Genomic DNA, 24,112 nt, shown 5'->3' with positions numbered 1-24,112 from the left:
TCTGAGTAGTCAGCACAGAAATTGAGTCAACAAGAGACTCCAAGTGGTGGCCCAGTTTGCCCATTCTAAAAGCCATCTCCATTAACCATTTTATGCTAACGGTTATCGGTGAAACATAGAAAGGCTGAAATGTATTTCACTGGCCAAGAATATCCATTTTTCATGGGAAATTATCCTCTTGAGGTTCAAGTTTTTAATGGAATCTGTCATGATGGCAGTAGGTCTCCCCTCAACAAAAAAAAGAAATGTTATTGTCAGGGCAGTGTAGGAAATGCTGGGTTACGCTTTGTTAGTCAGATCTCTTTACTACTGGGCTTCTTTGAGACCTTAACTGTTTGTTTTTTTTTTTACTATTATTAATTTTTATTCAAGTATAGTTGCCTTACAATGTTGTGTTAGTTTCTACTGTACAGCAAAATGAATCAGCTAAACACATACATACATATTGGGTTGGCCAAAAAGTTCATTCAGATTTTTCAACCCAAACAAACCTTTTGGCCAACCCAATATATCCCTTCACTTTTGGACTTGCTTCCCGTTCAGGTCACCACAGCGCATCAAGCAGAGTTCCCTGTGCTGGACAGTCTGTTCTCAGTTATCTATTTTATACATATCAACAGTGTATATGCGTCAATCCCAAGAACTGTTAATGTGCACTGTGAAGTTTCAGATTTATTTGACTACAAAATTATTTTGCTCAGAGAGTCCAAAGAGACTTTTGTGCCATGGATTATGCTTTAAAGGAAACTGTTATTTGCCATAACTATTTGATCTTTACTGGGATAGCTTCTTCCATTGGAGAAAGTCACTTGAACGCTCTCTCTTTATTGAAATCACATTTACCTTCTCCAGGGAGTATCCATTATTCCCCTTCCGTTTCTCTCTCACTGACTAGGGAAACTTCTACATATCTGCCATAGACACCAACATATACTTGGATCATGTCATTTATTTATTTATTCATGTTTTTCTTGTATTTGTCTCTCATACTAGATTAATATGGTGCCTAACACATGGAGATACTCAAATATTTGTTGAATGGCTAGCAGATGAATGGGAAGTATTGGAAGAAAATATAAATTCAATCAGAGGAATTTCTTGGTTACAGTATATCTCAGGGATTTCATAGGATCTCAGGTTTTTATCAAAATAAAAAGGACACCCCCATTGATACACCCACTAGGCAAACACCTCTTCCGTATTCTTTTGTCCAGGCACACTTAATCATTACCAAGAGCTCCTGTGAGTGGAACCATAGCTGTATAATTCCATTGGATTGTTTCCATAAGGCTTTAGCTCAAGAAAGAAAACATGACTAGTGAAAAGGAATCCTTAATTACATCTTTAAAATATGATCAAAAGCAACATTTAAGAAAAGTGTTTCCAGGGAAGAGCTGAGGATGACACCCAGTTTATAATAATTCGTTTTCCCAAACTTCTGAGCATGTGATCAAAGCTGATACACATTATCTCAAGTTGGTACCAGAGTGACTCATTTTTTTCTACTTTTTTGGAAGTTATTATTTGGATGAATTAATAGATGAGGAAGAGCCAAACCTGGTCCAGCCAGGTGTAGACTCTTAAGAGTCCTGCTGCCTGATCTCTAATAATATCTCTTTTCTTTTTCTTTCCTTATTTTAAATGAAGAAACTATGGCCTTTGGCAGCTTGAGCTACTATCATGCAATTCAGGCCCTTTTAAATCAAGATAGAAATACAGCAAGTTAGAACTTGCAGGAGGAGGACAATGGAATCTCCTCATTAAATGTGTAGGTGGTTGCAAACAGCTTTGTTATTAGGCAAATAAGTGTCATAAAAGTACTCTCGATGACCTGTGTGCTCAACGCTGGGATCATTCAGTTAATCTGGGCCAAGGATTTAAAGGATTCTTACCCAGTAAGGTTTCAGCTCTAACCAGTTAATCCTCCTTCCTACCATACCACCAGAGAAGGAAATAAAACAATGAAGCTTCTAATTCCCTCTGCCTCCTCCCATAAGGTGTGCTAACATTGATTCATTGGTAATTGTTGACAGATCTCTCAGGAAGATTGAAAATTTGCTAAATTCACAGACTCATTTGGATGAAAGAGATGAAAACTTCTTAGTCCAGAATCTAAGCAAAGAAAAGAATAAGCATGTATTTTTCTGAGGACCTAGTGGTGTGCCCAATTCTCTAACAATTCTAAACATTTTACAAAGCACAACTCAAACATCTCATCTGTTTATATAAGAGAAATTTTCTTCTCTCTCACCCTCCCCTTCCTCCCTCTAACCGCTTAGGGAAAGTAGAGGACAGGATTGAGGCCAGTCATTGGAAGGTACAAGGAGGTGAATTTTGAACAGAGCCTAAGACTTTTCTCTCATTCCGTGTTATTTAACAATGGAATCTGCAACTTCTTTAAGTAATGAGTGCTCTTTCCATTAGTAATACTATGTGAGGGATGGACAAAGACATTTCTAAAGTACCTTCCAATTCAAAGACATTTCAATTCTTGAAGCATAATGAAAACCACCACTTGAACATAGGCTAGCTGTCTTCAGGAGCAAATTAGTGCCCATCAGCTCTGATCCTTAATTTGTTTGATAAATAATGTTTCCTTCTTCACTGGTGCTGAGAGCTGGAAAGGGAGGTGGGGTTGAAGAAAACAAAACACCTGCTGAGCAAAACAACTTGTTGCATATTTTAATAGAAAATTTAAAAGTTGCTCTCTCTTTCCAAAAGGAGGAACCATGTTGGAATAAATACTCTTTGGTCACCAGAACTGTGAGATCCCCATAATGAGAAGAAAGTTGATTGGGAATCATCATATTCCTAATCATCATATTGGGAATCATCATATTCTCAATCAGCATATTGGGAATCATCTATAAAATCAATTTTCAACTGATATTTACTAACAGTCTGCTAAGAAAGATCTGAAAAATGGATTCTTAATCTGATGTTTTCCAACCCTATATATATATTACAGCACATATCATTTCTAACATCAAAGAATAAGATTTTAAACATAACTTTAAATTGGCTCCAAACTATTTTAGGCATAGGTTAAATTCTTCTAGTCTTTATACTAATATATATGATTTTATTCTATCAATTGTACTTTAATTTTTGTTTGTTTTTCAAGACATATTGGACACATCATATGCAAACCATTGTGCTAGACGCTTTCACATAGCTTGCATTTGGATAAATAGTTGTAGGGCAATGAGTTAGCAGAGGAGTTTAGATTATTAGTTTATAGGAAAGCTTCAGAGAATTCAGTGCATAATTCAGTAATTACAATAATGATAAATATCTAGGGTCCACATTGCAGTTTTTATCTTTTAAAATGCTTTACTCTACACTCCTTTACTTTGTTGGGGGGTTTTCTCTGCTTTACTGTTTTTTGGTTTTTTTATTAGTAACTTCATTGAGGTAGAATTCATATACTATAACCTTTACTGATTCTTAACCTTACTTAAACAGTAATAGATAAAACAGAAAAAGCCTTAACTGTAAAAAAAAAAAAAAAAAAGCAACTCTTTAAGACTCCATGTTTCACTAATATTTAAATTTAAGTATGTTTTAAAGGCAAATTAAAAGGAAGAAAATATTTTGAGGCAAAGTTAGACGAGTTTGAGGAGAGAATAAAGTCATCTGAAAAATAGCATAAGAAAGGAAAAATTGATGATATAAAGTATATATATCAAGGGAGTGCAGGGAGGGAGAGGGTTGTGAAGTCTGGAAACTAAGTTTGGTTTGGTGAGTATCTCGAGAGCTGATCAGGGGTTTTGAGAGAGGATGGGAAAGATTAAGAGACTAGCCAAGTTAATTTGGAAATAAGCCAGCTTCACGTATAATAAGCTAAGAACTATCCGAGAGGATTGGTAATTCAAGAAGGTGGCCAAAGAAAGCTTGCTGCACAAGGAGCAAAGATAAATAAAAATAGACAGATGTCTGAAATTTAACTCAAGGGATAAAAATAAATTGCATATATATTTTTGCAATATAAAATGAGGACAAGTGGCAGATAGCCGATGAATTAAAGATTCATTCTGTGTTTCTACATTCTGTGTTTCGAGTCCAGTCTAAAGTAGATGATTCACCAGGAAAATCACACTTAAAAAAATGTCATTGGTTTACCATATACTAAATAATCTATTTTAAAAGCCAAATGTAATTATAGGATCCAGTTAAAACAATGCTTTTTAAGAATCACATGGAGAGAAAAAATGATATATTGTATTTGAGCTTAAAATGACCTCTTAAATTTTACCAACTGTTCCAACTATGTATGTAGTGATAATTAATGTAATGATGATCAGATTATTTTGTATTCTGTTTAAATGTTACAAATTTATACTCAGTGGATTTTTCACATCAGAATTTATTGTATTTACTGTTCCTTATGAAATGTAATTGTTGTTTTTACTCAAAGTGGATTTCAGTCACATTATAAATTAATTCATCCACTCTAATTACAGCATAATTAATTAATCTAACAAATATTATTATTACTAAATATAATGAGAAAATTTCAAGCTTCTTTAAGATTTAAATCATTTTGTGCTACCAATACAACATATTTTCGCTTTTCGACCAAATTATTCTTTTTATGTTATATATTCCAAATAATCAGTGAGGTTACTTTTGTTAAACCTGTTTCAATCAGAGTGTATATGTAGGTGAATTTAGTCATAATTGAGATTTCAAAATTACTAAAATTCTGATCATTTGTTAATTTAAAAATTAGTTGACCTTTTGAAGCATTTTAAAAGTTATGTACATTTATGTACTCTTAGTAAAAAAGAAATTGAAAACTTTGCTCATCCAGACACTTTGAGAATTTTCAGACACCTAATATGTAAAAAAATAAACCAACATTTTAAAACTTCTTTTGAATCACAGATGTCTCTTAAAATTTGATGAAAGCTGTAGCTTCCTCTTCCTAGAAAAAAATACATGTGTGTATATGCACATGAAGTTTTGCTTAAATTTTACAGTTCATGGACTCTCTGAGGTCTGCCTATGGACCCACCAGTAGTCCATGAACTCGGGGTTAAGAACCTCTGCAATAAACCCACACTTTGCTTTGGCAAACTAGAAAACTTACCATTAGAAAGTATGATTGTTTAAGCTTTCCTTCTTTAGGGGCATGTATCTGAAAGGAATGATTTTTTTTTTTAAATCTCCCTAAAAAACTGTGGCTCAGTGATCCCTTCTGTTTAGCCTTAAAATGAGGACCAATTTCCTTTGGGTCAAACCCCAAACTCTTAGTGTCTTGACTTTCTAAATGCTTGACAACTATAGACACTTTAATGAAATCCAAATGGGTGAAATTCAACACTTCATTCTGATTTTCTTTACAGATGTTCTTAATAAGGACACTGAAGAAATCCTTAGAAGCCTAGCTTCACACATCAGCCAAGGGAAGAAAGAATGCATTGGAAAATTAAGATAATAAGTAATTCTGGAGTGTTCCTGTACTAGTCAATATTGAGCACTTACAGCATAAACCTATAATCAGCTTTGTAGGGAAGTGTGTAAGTGACAGGGCTAAAGTCTGCTGGTAGATTCCTGGGAAGCAATAGTGTTAGAGCATACTACCTTCTGATGTTGGATATTGATTCTGCTCGATAATTTTCCCCAGAAAGACTTAATTTGTCTAAGTGACAGTTTTTTAAAAAATGAATACAGGAAGAAGAAGCTGACACAGTTCCCTTTGGCTGTCATAATATTGAAACAATTATTTCAATAATGAAAGATAATTAATAGAAACTATATTCCTGGAATATAATATAAATTATATTGCTGGAATTTTATAAGTAGAATGGATGTTTTTACACCACATAGGTAGAATAGGTCACTATTATCATTCTGTTCTTCCACTCCCTTTACTTGCTAAAGGTGGATAAAAGCTCACCTGACATCAGTCTTCAAACTCTGAAAAGAATAGTTGCAATCAGGGGAATCATTTTCCTGAACATTCTTTGAGCCATCTGGAGAGAAGGATTTACACACTTAGATGGACACAAAAATTTACGTGAAACATTTTCATCATTAAATTTGAAACTTTGGAGGTGAAAAAAATGTTCAATTTGTCTGACAAAATATTAGTGTTCTGGGCCCTCTTAAAATTCCCAAGAGTAGTGTTGACTTTATAGGAATTTGTGGAAGTGAGGCACATTAACCTGAAAGGAAAGACCAGAGAGAAAGGTACTCATGATTTTGAACCAGTCAGAGTTCTGAATTCTGATCCAGAACCTGTCACTCCTATTAATATTTCCTGCAGAGCTTTAGGCAATTTACTTCACCCCACTGCCACTCCCAAGCTTATCTCTTTCTTATTCCATTAAATGAAGATAATGCTGATCTAATAGGAAAGTTGTATAAATTTAATGTCGTGTTAAAAATATTTCAGTAGTTTTAAAGCTTATTTAGCAAAGTTTTAGCGTCTGGTAAATTTGTCCCTTTTGCCTTACATCTTCCTTCAGTCGAACGTGGCTGCAAAACAAATGAGCCATTGTCAATGAGTTTGTGACTAACACCATCAATAATTAGAATAAGTTAGTAGGTGAGGGGAAAATAGAAGTGTCTGGGAAGGCAAGGTTCTAGACCTGGCTTGCACCATAGGAAAATCATTTAACTTTTCTTTTCCTCAATTGCCTCATCCTCAAATGAAATATCAACCCTCACATCCATACATGACTACTGGAAAAACCATAGCCTCGACAAGAGGGACCTTTGTTGGCAAAGTAGTGTCTCTGCTTTTTAATATGCTATCTAAGTTGGTCATAACTTTCCTTCCAAGGAATAAGCGTTTTTTAATTTCATGGTTGCAATCACCATCTGCAGTGATTTTGGAGCCCCAAAAAATAAACTCTGACACTGTTTCCCCATCTATTTCCCATGAAGTGATGGGACCAGATGCCATGATCTTAGTTTTCTGAATATTGAGCTTTAAGCCAACTTTTTCACTTTCCTCTTTCACTCTCATCAAGGGGCTTTTTAGTTCCTCTTCACTTTCTGCCATAAGGGTGGTGCAGACATTTATGTTCTTTTGAGTTTTTTCTATTATAAACAATATTTCAAATAATATTCTCACTCATGTCTGTTTCTACAGATGTGCTTAAGTTTCTGTGGTGGAATCACTCGACTGAACGGATATAATCTTCAAATTCACTAATCTAGGCTACAATATCTGATTCACTTGCCTATATTTTCATGGAGATAGTTGATGAAGTTATTTCCTTTTTATTTATTTTTTCTTTTGACCTGGGCAGGAAAGGAAGTATTAACCAAGTTGACAAGAGCATCATCTTTTTACTTCTAGTCTTTTCCACCTCTAACCAGAGAGAAATAGGGCAGAAACCTTAGAGAAGTCAAGAAGTTTAACATAAAATAAGGAAATGCAGATGTATCTAGATCAGAATCACATAAAAACTTGGCCATGTCCTGTCATCACATAATGATATTTACAACACAGCACTGTCAATATGTGATGTTGTAAAAACAGTGCCACGTGGTAAATATTGCAGAGGCCTATGAAATAAAGTCCCTCTGAAAGCATATGACTATGACCCAGTTCATAAGGAAATAATTTTTAGGATAGAGAAGCACCAACTTTTCAGACCAAATAGCAAAATAATGGGACATGTTCAACTCTGAGCCATAATACCAATTGAACCACTGTTTTAACCCTGTCCTTAAATAGGCAAAATATCTTAGTTTAACTTGACATTCCAAATTTTGAATTTTGTGCAATTCATGTTGCCTTGAATTTCAGATGATCTATGTGGAAAGATAGGATACAGGAAAAGTTTTCAGTCTGTCTATACAGTTAAACAACTACTATATTTCAGTAGATATTTCCTCATTCAATAAATATTAAAGAATTTGAGAGCATTTGTATTATCTACTTAATGTAGTTTCTTTTTCAAAGATTAATTTTCTTGTTTAGATAAAAGATGTAGGGCATGAACAGAACAGTTTCACTGGGAAGTTTACCTTGGTAAAAAGACAGGAGCTATTACATTCTATCTTGTCAATGATCCATGGATAATGGGTCACCAGGGGATTTAAGAACTGTATCTTTCAGTTCTTGCCAGGGAGATATATCAGTGTGCATTGATGTGAACCATAATATGACACACCTTGAAGAATCTTCAAAACCCTCAGGCACTCTCTCAGCTGCTGTCATCAAGATATGTGACTAAAGGTTGTCAGTTAAAGATGGCGTCTTACAAATAACTTCAGTAACAAAATGCTTTTTCCTATTTCTCCATATTAAATTATAATGAAAGAATTAATCCTCACGTTTAAAAATCCTTGGAGTTTTTTTTCCCTCCACTATCTTAGAAGAATACCTTTTCGTGCCAATACGGAAAAATAGATGGAATAGAGATTGTTTTTATTGTTAAATGTGTTGGTGGGGGGGGGAACAGGTTGCAAAACAACATAACGTGATCATATTTGTGTTGCATACTTTTAAGTATGTTCTTACATTTGCATATCCACAGCAAAATATCTAGAAAGACATACCAAAAATATTAATAATGGCTACCTTTGGGGAATGGAATTAACAGTGTCATTACTGAAGGAAGGAGAGATAAGAGACTTTGCTTCCCTGGTGGCTCAGATGGTAAAGAATCTGCCTGCAATGTGAGAGACCTGGGTTAGATCCCTGAGTTGGGAAGATCCCCTGGAGGAGGGCGTGGCAGCCCACTCCAATATTCTTGCCTGGAGAATCCCCATAGACAGAGGAGCCTGGCAGGCTACAGTGCATGTGGTGGCAAAGACTCAGTCATGACTGAGCGACTAAGCAAACACACATATATTATTTGAATTTTTTTTTATAATAAGCATCATTTTTATCTCTAAAAAATAATTGTAAGATACATTTATTTTTCAATTTAAAAATATTACTTTCAATGGACAGTCTTCTAAAGAGTCTCTAAAAGTTCAAGAGCTTTAGGAAAACAAACAATACAACATTTTCAAGTAGAACTTAATTTGTAAACCCACATTTATTTTTACTGAATTAATGAAATATTTTATGGGAGTGAAGTAAAGGAATTTCTTAATATTTTCTAGCTATTGTGAAGTCAACAACAGTCACTTAACAATGTGTTTATGCTTACCCTAGTGAGAACCATGCATCCCACAAGCTAGAGAAGACTTTTTTTTTCCCCTGCCCCTCGCTTCCCTGAGAAGACCTTATTATACAGAGTAAATTCTCATTTTATAGGTGAGAAACTGAGTCTCAGAGAGGTTAAATGTCTTGTCTGTAAACAATTCCAGAGCTTAAAAAAAAATTAAATCTTCTGACTACATGTCCATGACTCTTTCCATCACACAATTGCCTCCTACACTGAAATATTAGTGTAATGATAATATAAATAACAACAAAAAAAAATGTAATTTAGCTCTGATCTTAAACCAGCATACATCCACACCTCAATACCTAAAGCATCATTCACAGCAAATTAATGTTCTTCATACAGAAGCCGAAGTAACAGGTCATCTGGTGACAATATTTAATATGCCAGTTGAAAAAAGAATTATTTTTACTTCTCTGTGATTTTCTCATCTTAATTATCACACTCTCTTTTTTCTCCTTCCTCTTTAAATTAGTGGCTGGATTAAGCAAACAAAGAAGGGCAAAGAAATAAAACATGGAAGCCAAACATACCTATTAATGTGAAAAAAGAAAAATAAAGTTTGGAGACAGCAGCAATAGAAAAGTAGATGAAGGGACCATGGTAGAGTAGTAAGAATCAAGGCAGAGAAAAATATGACAACTTCAAGGATAGTGAGATTTGTTTTTTTTTTAATGAGTTGAGATTTGTTTTATATTTATTATGGTAGGCAGATAGTAAATGGCTGATGGATAAGATAAAGGGGATGTTGATGAAAAGGCTAAAGCAGTTCTCAGTTTCTAATACACATAAGAACTAACTGAAGTGTTTCTTTTAAATGTGGAGTCCTGAGTCTTTATCACCTGGAATTCCAACTCACCCATTGAATAAGGGATGATCTGGTGGCTCAGATGGTAAAGAATCTGCCTGCTGCTAAGTCGCTTCAGTCGTGTCCGACTCTGTGCGACCCCATAGACGGCAGCCCATCAGGCTCCGCCGTCCCTGGGATTCTCCAGGCAAGAATACTGGAGTGGGCTGCCATTTCCTTCTCCAGTGCATGAAAGGGAAAAGTGAAAGTGAAGTCGCTCAGTCATGTCCAACTCTTAGCGACCCCATGGACTGTAGCCCACCAGGCTCCTCCATCCATGGGATTTTCCAGGCAAGAGTACTGGAGTGGGGTGCCACTGCCTTCTCCGATCCATCTACTACGTGCACTGATTCAGTATGTATTTCCTGCCTACAATGCAGGAAATCTGGATTCGATCCCTGTGTCAGGAAGATTCCCCGGAAGGAGTGAATGGCTGCCGACTCCAGTATTCTTCCCTGGAGAATTCCATGGACAGAGGAGTTTGGCAGGCTACAGTCCATGGGGTCAAAAAGTGTTTGACACGACTGACTGACTAGCACCAGAAATAAGTACCCTGGATAATTCTAATGACCACACCTGGAGGAACACTGAGCTGGAATTACTGAAACTCTTAAAAGGTAGAAAGCAAAGAATCAGGATACAGAAACCTAGAGAAGAGAAAAGACAGGAAAGAGAGATTTGAATAGAAACTGAGGAAGAAAGAAAAGGAAAATAAAAGATGTAACTAAATTAAAGGAATGATTTAGAAGAAGCATGAAGGTGGGGGTGACTAACTGGAAGCAATAAAGCAAAGTGAAAACTAAAAATATTGAGGAAATGAAGGCTTTATCTTGGATTTTAAAAATAACATTTATTATTTTTCTCCTTTATAGCAATAACACATTTATTGTGGAAGAGTTGAAATATAAGAAAAGAAAAAAAATGGACTTTTAGTTTGTTAGTTGCAAATAGCTCCTGTTAACATTTCTGTGTATCTTCTGCTAGTCTTTTGTTTCTGCTGAGTTTCTGGAAGGTTTTGTTTGGTTGTAGAGTTTACCCCACTATCCAGAAGTAGAGCCTTCCAAGAAACCTTTCATAAGAAATGGTGCAAACCAAAGAAGTGATTACCTTAACATACATCTTGCTAATGGATAAACAGAATAAATCGAGATAAAGCACAGATGCTCAGAGACACAGTTCAAAGCTGTGGAGGCTTGATGGTGAGATGCCGAGTCTAGTTCTCAGAGAAGAACCTTGTCGGTGCCATACTCCCTGCTCAGCGTATGGCACCGTCTCTATAATAGCTCCTGCAAAACAAATGCTGAATGCTATTTTCACCTTTTTTTGTAAAAGCGAAAATCCTCTTGGTATTTCTTTCCGGTTAGTGAAAACAGGTACTGATGTCTCTTGGAAAAATAAAATGGAGTTAAGTAAAAGCAGGGGATATCTGTATATGTCATTAAATATCCTGCTTTTATTACATAAGCATCTCCTAACATATGCTTAATACTCACAATAGTCAGTTCTCCTTTCTTCCTTACTGACAGAATTTAGGTTTTTCAGGCAGTCGAGATCTTTAGGGAAGGCTGGTTCCATTTGGTGGGCAGAATGTGAATTTTATTTGGTCTAAGTCAATCAGGGTCTAATTCTATTCTCCTTGGTAGTGGCTGACTGAGGAAGGAACAAGTGACCTAATTCCAGCCAATAAAATATGAGGGCAGGTCTACAGGTTGGATTTATGGGAGAGATTCTTAGTTCTTAAAAAGTGGTAACAAGGAAAAGGTAATCCCCTTTTCTGCCTATGGAATGTGTATGAGAAGGAAACACTGGAGCTGGTGGTTGGAGCTATTGCAGCCATCTTGTGGCCATGAAGGGAGCCAGCTACACACTGCAGATGGAAGAAGAGGGAAGTAGAAACAACTGGGCTCTGGAAAATCTTGTCACTCTAATTAATCACACATCCGTGGGCCCTACCTTGAGACTTCTGATTAGGTCAGAAAATAAATCCCCTATAGTTTAAGCCCCTTTAAGTCGGGTTTTCTGTTTCTTGCAATAGGAAGCATCCTAACAGATATAGCAGTATAATTTCCTAACAATTTTCCTCTGTAGGCCACTTGCGTTACTTACAGTTTTCACTATCAGTTTTTTCAAGGAAAAAAAAGTTACATAGCTTAGATAGTAATGTAATTTGTGTTGGGGGAAAAAAAAACAAGCAATAAAGAAAAGAAACAGGAATGAACTTGAAATATCTCAGGTCATCAAAGCTGAATCATTCTGGATCTCCACTCCCTTTATTGCTCATTGCTGTCAGCAGAGGTGGTTATCAGTGGCAAGTTACATTTCAGAAGAAAAAATTGGGAAATACAATCTCAACACAACACGCTACTAAGGTGAACAGAAATAGTCCTCTGAAATAGAAAAGCTATTCCTGTTTGTAGTGTTACATGGTTGTATGAACTTTTTCTCTTTATTATAATAAAATTACTTTGGTCATAAGAAAGGCAACCAGTTATGTTGTGGTAATTCCCTTCTCATGTTAAAATTTGCTGTAGATTCTACACTGTTTAATCTAACTGCGTCTAGTCTCTCCCATTGACAATATTCAAAACCTAATGTTTCCCAAAGGCCTTCCAGGGGTTGGCTGGGCCTTCCAGGTGTTGGCTGTACCTCCAGAATCAAAACTGGGGAAAAAGTCCCCAACTGAAATGATTTAAGTGAAGAAGTTCAGGTGTCAATGCTAATATCTGACAAATGAACAATAGAAGAAACCTCCAGTAACTGCCTCTGGTTTCATCACCAGTAGTGGTTGGGCTCATTTATCACTTGAGAATTTAGATTTGTTTGCTTCTTAAATATTTAGTTGTCTTAGAGTCAAATTTTGGAAACGTCTCTCATGTAAGAGAGGATATGCCTGTGCAAAATAACAATTTCAACCACTTCATTTATCAAGCACTAATAATAAATACAATGACTTACATTTCAATATTAGCAACAATAAGCGCATCTAACACACATTCAGAATATAACAACTGATTACAAAGTAATCCGTTTATAGAACTTATATTTAAAATCCCACGCACAGATTACAAAATGAGACTAAAGTCACAACTAAATACTTTACTGTTGTTGGTAAAGTTCTCCAGCACTGTGGTTATGACTCGTGACATTTCCCACTCCTGGCCAGAGGCCAGGAGTATTGATTCATGAGTTGACTGTGGTAGAGGGTGTAAGGAAAACATCTAAAACTCAAATAATGACTCTTTTCCAAACTGAAAAAATACCCAGCAAATCAATTTCATAAACTACATGGTATCACTTCTCCTATGAGGTCTCATAAGTTTGTCTCATGTAAGAATCATTTCCTGCATACTGGGACATGCAAAGAAGAAGAAAACAAAAGTCCGAATGCAGGGAGGAACCCATGTTCAAAAGTTCACCTGTCATCATCCAGAATGTGAAAAGAGTCTACACTGAGGCTGCTCCCTTCTGAATCGAGATGGATGCTGGATGTAAGAGTCCAGATTGAGGAGAGCCATTAATTTAAGCCCTATTATAGATTTTTTAAATTATCTAAGTAATGAGAACTTCTCTGGTGGTCCAGTGGTTGAGAATCCACCTGCCAATGCAGGGGACACAGGTTCAATCCCTGATCTGGGCAGATCCCACATGCCACGGAACATCTAAGCCCATGTACCACAGCTATTGAGCCTGTGCTCTAGGACCCACACAGCACAACTACTGAAGCCCCTCCACCCCAGAGCTCGTGCTCGGCAACAAGAGAAACCACTGAAATGAGAGGCCTGAGCACCACAATGGAAGGGTATCCCCTACTCTCCCCAACTACAGAAAAGCCTTCACAGTAGTAAAGACCCAGAACAGACATAAATAAATACATAAATCTTTAAAAAAAAAAAAAAGATTCCAAATATGAGCCGCTAGATATAGAAGGGCAGAAACTGATCATAAAAGTCATTGGAAACTATTAATAGCACAGGGCTTGGCACACGAAAAGCACATAATAAACATGTTAAGGAAATGACTGTATACATAAATTTTAAATGAATTTACCTGAATTTTGATAGTGTGTATATGGAAAGGGAAATTGCTTTCTCCACCTTCTCTATCTTTCCTCATTCACTATTGATTCCCACCTCCCCACCGCCTTGTTTTTTCCAACAAAAATAAATGGAGAGGAAGAGTATTCTGGTTGCACCTGTCTGTGTTTCCCTGTGACAGGGACTTCAAGGATATGCCTGAGCTTGGTATCGAGCAAGGGTCAACCTCTGATAATTCAACTGAACCCTGTGCTATGGAACGGTGCTGCTGGGAGTCAGTTGGGGTGGGTGGGGCAGCAAGACTGACTACATGGAAAAAGCCTGCTGGATCAGGGGAGCTCCAGGGACAGTCAATGTGTAACCCTGCCCTAAAGTATTCAAATCTGCTGTGCCAAGGTGGGCAGGATCTTGAGGGAGTAGGGGTAGGGAGGTCACCGAGTTAATTCTGTACAAACAAAAGAAGACAAACAGTTTCATTCCTCTGAATACCACACACATGCACCCCCTCACTCCATCCCCGCCCCCTCTCCTCCGCAATGCCCTTTGGGCCCATCCCTTGTTGGGAAACGCATATGTGTGAGCATTAGACACACAGGCTTAGCGAGTGGACATTTTGTAGGAGAACACATCTCCCATAAGAAGCAGAAGGGACTTCTGACCGGCACCCCTGCAGAGTGAGCCATGAGTCGGGGAAACTTTTTGAGACCTCCTCGTAAGTTGTTTTGAACAAGGCACAGGTGAGAAATTTTTGAGTCTGGTCCTCAAATCCCTACCTAATTTCCTGGAGGATTCTAAGGTAGAAACCTAGGGCGTTTTGTCTGGTATCTCCCTGAAGATGAAACATGCCATGCCCACACAAATACACAAATGAAAAAAAAATCTGAGGATATCTAATTCACCCTGTTGCTCAGTATTAGTTTGTGAGGATAGGGCCACTGGGCCCAGGTTCCTCTGATATTTCCTCTTTACGTGCAATTATTTCCCTTTCGGTCTCTGCAGTAGTACTACCGCTTGTCTGTATCCAAAGCCTTCCACTCAGGTCCTACAAGAGGTTGTCATAATACTAGTGTCATATTCCCCGGAAACCATTTGGGAAAGAACTGAAATGCCTCAGAAGGTGATTACATATTTGCCACGAGCTTTATACACAGAATAACCTGTACTTCTGGCATCTTCCCAGGGACAAAAGGCCAACCAGTGATGGAAACCTTGCTAGTGACCTCACTCAGTTTGCTTTGCAGATAAATCTGAACCTTCCAGAAGAAAAGATCTCCACTCTTGGGGAAAAAATATTTTGTGCAAATATAGCCAAGTAGTTTCTCTTTTCTCGTCTTGTCCCCCATTTTCTGAAGCTTGTACCTGCCTGCATTCTTCTGTAGGAGGATCTGAGACTTCTCCCCTAAAGGCGGGGTAAAGTCTGCCTAAGAGCCAAATCATAGTGTTCAAAGTCTAATGGTAAGAGAAGTTGCCCATCATAAACTATGACAATAGGTCAAGGACTTCTAAAAGTGAAGTGGTGAGAAACTCTCTTCTTTTTCCTCATGCTTCTTCCCATCTTGTGCTTTCAAGTGGGTTCAGTCATTGGAGTTGCTGGTTATTAACAGTGATAATTATACTGCTTTTACCTAAAGGAATAATACATAAGGATTCAGAATAAACAAAAAGGGAGAAAAACCTCAGAGGTATCAATTTTAATATCTTTGAAAGCCAGAATGACAGCGCAGTTGACCAGTCCCAAAATGCCACAGCACTAAAAGGGAAGAGATGAAGGTTCCGTAAGAGGATTGTGAGAAGTCTTATTTTAAAAAAAACCTTGGGATAAAGAATGCCCTTCAATACAGAATATTTCAGAGACATGCCACGCCTCCAGAATCCAGAGGAAAAACAGAAGTCAAATAGCAAGACGCTTTTGCAGGAGTGTTGAAACAAACAAGAAAACATTTTATTTTGAAAATACAGTCTTTAAAGATAAATTTGGCTTCCATTTCCCATACCTAGGTGCATCCAACAAGGTACAAAAACAGACGAAACAAAACAACAAAACAGAGACCCTCGACATTATGTACAGAGCTCTAAAATGAGCTGTGAATATCTACAAGAAACTAGCATATGCGCTTTGTGAAAGGATGTACTTGTGTGGCTTTCTACAGTTCTCAGTCCTGGGGAAGGAGAGTTAAGCTGCAGGTGCGGCTGCAGCCGGGGAAGAGCTGGGGTCAGTGAAGGGTTGGGGGCAGGCCCCCCCGGGTGGGAGGCGTGGAGAGGTGTCTGGGGAGGGGGGCGGCGGCGGCGGCCCGGACAGATCCGGGGCTTCTCTAGAAGTCCTGCCGCGGGGTGTGAGTCAGGCTGTGCCGCCGCAGATCACAGTTTCGCCTGAACACTTTGCCGCACTGCTCGCAGCTGTAGGGCTTGATGTCTGTATGGGTGAGAAGGTGAGTTTTCAGATTACTTCTCTGATTAAAGGTTCTTCCACATGTGGGACATTTGTGTGGAGATTCCTGTTCAGATGTGAAGCAAGCAAAGGATTAATCCTTCACACCGCCACGGCACCCTTCTCAACAGTCTCTGTCTTATCGGCATCACAAGCGTTAACAGAACACGCACACGACAACAAAGAGGGGACTTGCAGCAACAAAGCTGTGCTCCTAATCCTCCAATCGCGAAAACACAGGCAGGGGCACCACAGGGGCCTGATCACACTGATAACCGCCAGTGGCCACTGCTGTGGGCTTTGTGATTTCCAGCTCTTTACATTTCATCACCATGTCATAGGCAGGAAAGGGGGGAAGGAAAAACTCTAATCCTCTCTTAAGGAACGACATTCTCCCGGGTAATAAGGCCCCTCTTTGGTGCAAAATTAAACTATTCCTCAATGTTCTGAAAACTACAAATTATGAGCTCCTGGGAGACAGAGCGTATGGGATTTCACCATGCCTCTATTATCAAAATTACCTTTATTTCCTCCCAAACACGAAAGCTTTAAATGCAGGGCACATCAGGTGAAAAAAGAAATAAAATTCTAAAATTAGGATTTAGAACAGTAAGAGTGGCCTCTTCTTCAAGAAAAACAAATAAATGTTTTATGTTAAATAAAATTAATTTCATGTATAAAAAAACCTAATGTTGCTTTCTCCACCAAGAAAACTGATCTAAATAGAGCCTTTTATGAGAAAGAGCCTGCCATTGAACACCTTTTGTAGAGCAAAAATGATAAAACAGAACCAGTCACTGCTTTAAAACAAGAAAACAAACTTACCTGCATATGTAAAGTTTTGTGAACAGCCAGAGTTCTAGACTGACAAAATCCTTTCCCGCACTCCTGACATTTGAAGGGCTTCTCTTTGGAATGGATATACCTGAAAATCAACATAAGGTCTCATTGAAATGGCTTTACCACCACGGTGAGGAGTTTCTTTTGACAATTGCTTTAAATGAAGTCGTGGGGGGGGGGAAGAAAAAGGATTTCCATTATTTTTGTTTCTACATTTTTTTCCCTCCTGTGTAATTCTGTTTATGGTTAACCTCAACTAACAGACTCTTCAGAACATTCACCGGACACCGGCTTTATCTACACTTGATCGCCCTCTCTGGTGTATTTTGGAGCTTGAAGCCCTGCCGAATGAGCTCTTTCTGGCCTCTGCGGCTCTCTCTGAGATTTAAACTGGTCAAATCAGGATGTAAGGCAAGGCTGAGTTTAGGGGGACCGATTTTAGCGAACCCCTTGAAAGCCTCAGAGGATCCCTACAGAAGTCCTACCTTGAGGTAACAACAGCAAGTCGAGTCCAGGGAACAGATACCGTCATGCCCACTCCTGGGAAGTTTTTCCCCAAGAAAAACACTGACATTACGGTATTTCTTCAGTTGCCTTTGATTAATGCAGTGTTGAGAGCGTGGAGAGGATGTGGGGAGCTGTTCCTAAATTCTGTAATCTCAAGACCCCGCAAATAAGTTTAAAAGAAAGGTTGCTATGGCAGGCTCTGGGGTGCACCTGGGGGCCAGTTGGGGAAGGGAGGGAATCAAGTGGAGGTAGCCACGGTAGATGAACAGAAATGGTCCTAGGGCAGGCGGTACCTGGACCACCAGAGGAAGGTCTTCCAGGCTTCTGGGTTCTACCTGCCCCACCTCCTAAGGTCCACCTGGTGGAAACTGAAAAACCACTCGAGAACCAAGAGCAACCCAGCAGATTTTAACTACCTAAGGATGGGACCACCCTCCCTCACCCCAAACAAGACACTGCAGCAGGGGTCCCTGCTGAGGAAAAAGGTACAAGTTGGGAGTTGGTTACAGCTGGATGGGAAGGGCTTTGAGGGGGAGATATAGTCTAGTTCTGAGGGGATTTTAGTGACACTTGGAACGTCTATCAAAACTCGATATTCTGGATAAACTGTCCTCCCCTTCCCAGGGCACCCTCCTTCCCCACCTTACCTGTGATCCCGCAAGTGATCTTGCCTCCGAAAAGCCTTGTGGCAGATGTCACACGTGTAGGGCCTCTCGTCGGTGTGGGTCCTCTCGTGGATGAGCAGGTTGTAGGATTTGGTAAAGTGTCTGCCGCAAAACTTGCAGATAAACTCTTTTTTCGTTTTGGAGGGCAACCTCCCTCGGGAAGGCTTTCTGTCCGGAGTCAATTTACTGAGGCCGGAGATAGGGCTCCCCAAGCCCGGGCTCAGCTTGCTCAGGTCTGCTATCTTAGGGGGATCCTCTTGCGTGGCAGCCACGGCCAAGTTGGCAAAGTCAAAACGGGGCCGGTCCTTGTGCAGGGCCGGGAGGACGTGGGCAATGGCTCCCTGCTTGGGGTGGAAGAGGTGGGTGGTAAAGGGCAGAGCCGGGAAGGGGAAGCGGGCATCCACGAGGCCCTGCGCCGCCGCCATCTCGGTGATGGTGGAGCGGGTGATCTCGTGCACGTTGGGGTACCCCAGAGTCCAGTGGTTCATGTGCATGGTCTGCACGGCGCTGAGACCGTACAAGCCCTGCAGGTGGTCCACCGCGGCGGGGAAGGTGTTCACGGCCTGCAGGAAGGAGTAATTGGTGAGCTGCAGCGACGGGTGGAGCGGAATGGGCGCCGGCAGGGCCTTGCTCCCCATTTTCCGGGATGTTGCAAGGCGAGGGTAGCCACCCCTTTTTTCCAGGACTCAGAGGCGGGTGGGCCTGGGACTCCGGCGAAAACCCAGGACAACGGCACGCGGAGAGAATCCTAAAGATGGCTGGGGGAGAGAGAGGAAAATCGTGACTATTATCCAAGACCGCTTGGTCTGTCCCTTAGAGCCGCGTGAGCTTCCACACCTTCCTTCTAAGACCTCCCCCTCCAAGGCCCCCCCAGAAGGAGCGGTGAGGGGACCTTGGCGCGCCTGCCCAATGAGCTGACACCAGGCTCGAGGGGCCTCAGTCCCGAGGGCCAGGGTGTCAGGCGTGGTCCCCGGCGAAAGCGAGTGGCCCGTGGGAAGATCGGATTCCGGGCACGCGCGGATTCCAGAAGCCGGAGACCCGGGCCGGGGAGGAAGAAAGGCGGGCGGGGGGCTCCAGGCGGCACCAGTCCAGCCCACCCACCCCCTACCCGGTGGGGCGAAGCTTGGTCATCCGTGACGCCCCGCAGTGCCTGCGCCGGCCGGGCCCGGCCGAGCCTCGGTCGCACCGAGCCTCCGAGGTCCCCGGAGACGGTGCATCGTGGGTCGGACCCGGGCTTGAGGGCCCGGCTCAGCCGGAACGGCTCCTACCGCCGCGCCCGAGCCCGCGGCCCAGCCGCTGTTCCTGCGCTTGTCCCGGACCGCGCCGGAGGTGTGGGTGCGCAGCCCGGGGACGCTTTGCGCTCCTGGGCTGCCTGGCCCTCGGAGGGGCCGCCTTGCCCGGTGCTGACCTCAGAAGTTTTCTTTTTCCTTCCTCTGCCTTGGTCCCATTTATCAGCGGTGACGGGCCACAGGAAAGAAAAGTGACACCTCAGGGCCAGTGAGGCCTGGAATCGCCCCCTCCTCCTTCCCAGGGGCCGTCCTCTCCCACCCCCCACCGAGATCCCTTCCAGATGGTTCGGGCTCAGAAGGGGGGGGGTGGGGGGGGGTGGCTGAGGCCGGAGCCCGTTCACCTCAGACCCAGCGCCCAACTCTCGGGAGTGCCCGAGCGCTTCTCGACCTGGCCCTCGGAGAGGCTCCTACACCCGGGAGGCCCCAGGAAAAGAGGAGACGGGGTTCCCTGGGCAGGAAAAGGCAAGGAGCAGCAGGGGAGCCGCTCTGCCAGCCCGACAGAAGCTTGTTTATATCGCTTGTTGTATCGGCCTGCAGTAGAGGGCGACGCTGCTCCTGCCCCTGGGAAGCCCGCCCGGGTCGTCGGCCTTGGGCCTAAGCAGGGCGCACGCGCTTGCCTCTCCCTGTGCCCCCAATGGCAACGCGGAGGTCTGATTTCAGACCCCGTTTCCCGCGGCACCTCACCTGCTTTCAGGGCAGACCCACCTTCTCCCACCGCCAGCCCCCTTTTTAGCAGCCAGGGGTGCCAACTCGGCGGCCCGGCCCCAGCCTCTGAAGGCGGCTCCCCAGGTGCGGGCGTCACAAGCTAAGCGCTTTCCCTGGAGAGGGCTAGGCAGGCCTGTCTGAGCCATCACCCTTTACGCCCGGCTTTTGAACCCAGCAGGGAGATGGGAGAGTCTGTCCAGACTTCATTGCGCACTAGCCCTTCCTGCGCCTAAATATCCTTCTCTAGTGTTTAAGAGTTGTCTGTGGCTCTTTCTGAGGGCAGGCTTAGGGGGCTGCGCTAATGACACAGCGCTCCGGCCAGGCAGAATCTGGCGGCCTCCGCGAGGGCCCACATCTCTCTCTCCTCTGTTTGAAACGGCTGGGAGACAGCGATTTATTAACGAACCGCTTCTGCCTGGTGGTATGCGGTCTGGGAGTTGAGGTCGGGAGTTAATGAGAGGTGTGTAACAGTCAGGGGGTCTCAGTCAGACCGTTCAACCGAAACTGTAAACCTCCATTAGTAATAAACTTTCCCACCACAAATCACAATTCATTTTTCTTCAGTGGCAACCCTCAAGCCCTCTCCTAGAGAGGTAGGGGAAAAAAAGAAAGGATTCTACTAACATCTCTGGTAATCTATCTGATTGTTTTCCTCTTCCATTAAAAATAATAAATTACACCTTTATTTCCTTCCTTTTGCATAAGGATGATTTTCTAGAGATTCAAAATATTATTTTTCCCCTAGTATTAAAAAGTGGCCTCCCCACATAGAGAGGAAACCCAAATTATTATTTGGGTGTATTCCCAGACTGGATTTCTTAGAAATAAATACAGGAGGCAAAGTGCAATTCCCACCACGTTCTCCTTGTAAGTATGTGCATGTGTGTGGGGTGTGTTGTCGACTGAAGGAATAGCATGACTTGTGAGTTTGATTCCAAATGCATAAAGTGAACTCTGCCGTAAAGGTTACATGTTAATTCTGCCAGCAGAAACTTGAGAGCCATCTTCCTTCCCTTTTCACTGAATGGTTTATAACCCAAATTATTGCCTCTGTTAATTCAGCTTCATGGTGGCACAAAAGTGCTGTTTCATAGTAGGTGTTCGTTTTGATTTGCAGGACAAATAGTTTCTTCATACAAGACGAAAAGCAAGTCCTTCACAAACAGAACCACCCTAAATATTCATTTAACATTTTTCCCATACGTAATTAGGGAGTTTAGGTTTTCACTCTCCTGCTGAGTAGTTGGAAATATATGTCAAAAGATACTTTAAGTCAATGCAGAGATCTAAAGTACTTTCGTTTTTGTCTAGAGCTGAGCATGTAGTTCTCACACTCAGTTTCAGGCAATAACAGCCATCATCTGCTGTCACTTCTTCACCACCCCGTTCCGGAACATTGGTTACTTTTAATTTTGCAAGGAAAGAAACTTAAACCAACGAAAAGACATAAATATTACGGTGGAATTGAGGCTTGTTTTCTTTCATCGGTCTTCTTCACAAGAATTTTCAGACATGTACAGAAGTTTTGTAAAATTTAGCTCACTAGCTGTCAACAAGTGAGAGGTGTACATAATAATTTCAGTGCAGTGAAGCCTTCAAAACACTGGAGGGAAAAAAATGGTAATTCGATAAGGAGTCTCGCTCTTTGGTAATGTGTTATTACACTGAATTATCTAAAAATAATATACAGTCAGGGGTCATCTGCTAAAACCTGTGGGTTGGTGTCTGAGAGAAATGACTGATGGCTCCATAGGCTCGCTGAATTTCAGCCCAAGCCACAGTAGAATTTTACATTAATCAGAGAGCTATACTCCAAGTACATTTAAGAGATCATTTTTGAAAAAACAGAAAATAACAATGGCCAGACCGGGTCAGGTGAACAGAGAGAAACCACCGCGAAGTTCCTGCCCCTTCGCTGCGCCTCTGCCTTCCCAAGGAGTTAATTAAATTAAGATGCCTTCCGCATAATCTGGGTTCTGTTTCTCTCTGCTCCCTCGCTCCCCCTGCATGAGTAATTTTCTTGTTCTACTCGGGACTGCAGTTTGTTTAGCAGAGAAAGTAGCTGTCTGCGCCGTTTCGCTCCGGCAAACTCCAGCCCTCTTTTGTTCGCCTGCTAACAGGTAGGCAGACAGAGCCAGGGCACCCTCCACAAATACCTTTTTCTCCCTCCTCATTCTACAGACGCAACACCTTTCTCCGTTGCTATTTCTCGAGAATCCCAGCGTTTAACCCCCAGTGGGATTTGCCCTCTGCCCGCCTCCTCCAGGACTGGAGGGTGGGAGGAAAATCAAAAGGCTGGCACAAGGTTGGAGAATTATCTAGGACTGAACTATTACTTTCCTCCTGAAACGCGTTGGCTCGGCAGGCACCGTGTGTCCCGGCCCGTCCGCGCTGCCGCGGCTGCCCCGGGACGGCTGCCCCCTGCTCTGGAATACTATGGCAGGGTAAGGGGAAAAAAAGGGGGGGGCGTGTTGTGAGGTTTTATCTCAACGTATGTAGACCAGCTTTTAGAAGAAGCTTTGCTGAGGGCTTCGATTCAGTGTTGCAAAACAAAACTAAAAACAGTTCGCGAAAGCGCGTGTTGTTGCGTGTTCTCTGGGAGTGGCGAGCCTGGGATCCCATAAAGTGAAAAATACAATGCCCCGGGAATGCATCCATGTGATTTCTTTTACCCGACTTCGGAACTTGTGGCACGCCGGACCAAGACGCGGAGCGCCCCGGCTGCAGCCTGCTTTCCTTAGGGCGGCTGCAGCCCCCTTCCCAGAATGGACACTCACCTCCAGCAGAAAGGTCCGCCTGGGCAGCGCCACTCAGACCTGGTCGAGGCAGTGAGGCGCACAACTTGGAAAGGTCATGGGTTCCACGCCGGCCAAACTGCTTTTTCCGCGCGGAGTCCCGGGAGCCGCGGACATGATCTGGAGGACGACGAGCAGCCAAACCGAGAGCGGATCCTCGCCTTCGTCTGTGGACGTAGAATGTCCAAGGACCCGGGGATGGTAGAAGCCCGCGCTCAGCGCTCGCCCGGAACCTCGCGCCCCCGCGAACCTCTCGCCGCCGACTCCGGGTAAGGTCGGAGCCTGCAGCTTCGCAGGGCCATCACCCTCCAGCAGCAGCGAGCGCGCCGAGCTCTGTCCCCGCCCGCGTCCCTCCCCAGGCTGCTCGCGGCCGGCAGACTCCGGCTTTAGTAGCGGCCCCGCCTCCCCTTCGGGCGGGCGTCCCGCCGCCGCGCTGGGCCCCCTGCGCCCAGGCTCCGCCTCCGCGCCCGGCGCCCGCTAATGGTCCACTCTGTTTACTTGTGTTTGGATAGCAACTGAGTCTTAAAGGCACAGGTTTGCTCGAGGTTTCCCTGTTACAGAGGCAGAGCCAAGGCGACTCGGTTCAAAACTCACACACAAACACAACGCCCGGCCCCTTCCTTCTCGGTGCCACTTTTCCTTATAATGTTAGAAGCTGCACAATTGGCTTTCTGCCTTCCGAAGACCCCCGCCGAGAAACCCAAAGGGCATTTTTGTAGCTTTACTTGGCGCGCTCGCAGCGTTAATTTCCACATCTTAACACGTTTAACATAACTACCTTCTTCATAGGTAAAATCAGTCACTTTTAGATTGTATTCTCCAGCATATATCACCCTTCCCCCAATTTTAAATACAGTTTTGCACA

At 42.4% G+C, this 24,112-nt stretch overlaps 1 protein-coding gene across 4 annotated transcripts; it reads right to left on the bottom strand.

The window, feature by feature from the left end:
* Positions 1-15,925: 15,925 nt before the first annotated feature.
* OSR2 (odd-skipped related transciption factor 2) lies at positions 15,926-23,609 on the bottom strand. 4 transcript variants are annotated; one of them, XM_081503349.1, is made up of 4 exons: positions 23,230-23,609; positions 18,441-19,216; positions 17,272-17,371; positions 15,926-16,513 (listed from the first exon to the last, which is right to left on the bottom strand). In XM_081503349.1, the coding sequence occupies exons 2-4, from the start codon at positions 19,094-19,096 to the stop codon at positions 16,331-16,333; spliced, it is 939 nt and encodes a 312-aa protein (XP_081359475.1). In that variant the 5' UTR covers positions 19,097-19,216; positions 23,230-23,609; the 3' UTR covers positions 15,926-16,330. The 4 variants fall into 4 exon arrangements, with proteins under 4 accessions (XP_081359475.1, XP_081359477.1, XP_081359478.1 ...); XM_081503351.1 differs by having other exon boundaries at positions 15,926-16,431; XM_081503352.1 differs by lacking the exon at positions 23,230-23,609 and adding an exon at positions 19,867-20,354 and having other exon boundaries at positions 15,926-16,431.
* Positions 23,610-24,112: the final 503 nt, after the last annotated feature.

The sequence above is a fragment of the Giraffa tippelskirchi genome, chromosome 6 (assembly GCF_054371585.1).
Source record: "Giraffa tippelskirchi isolate mGirTip1 chromosome 6, T2T-mGirTip1v1.2.pri, whole genome shotgun sequence".
Classification (NCBI taxonomy): domain Eukaryota; kingdom Metazoa; phylum Chordata; class Mammalia; order Artiodactyla; family Giraffidae; genus Giraffa; species Giraffa tippelskirchi.
The sequence above is the reverse complement of the archived record's forward strand: the minus strand, read 5'-3'. Positions and strand labels throughout refer to the sequence as shown.

Bases quoted from the DNA above. Each gene is read 5' to 3' on its own strand.
- OSR2 (XM_081503349.1), bottom strand. From the start codon at position 19,096: ATGGGGAGCAAGGCCCTGCCGGCGCCCATTCCGCTCCACCCGTCGCTG. The intron at 17,372-18,440 runs GTAAGGTGGGGA...GTTGATTTTCAG, and splicing joins GATCACTTGCGGGATCACAG to GTATATCCATTCCAAAGAGA. The intron at 16,514-17,271 runs GTAAGTTTGTTT...ACATCTGAACAG, and splicing joins ACAAAACTTTACATATGCAG to GAATCTCCACACAAATGTCC.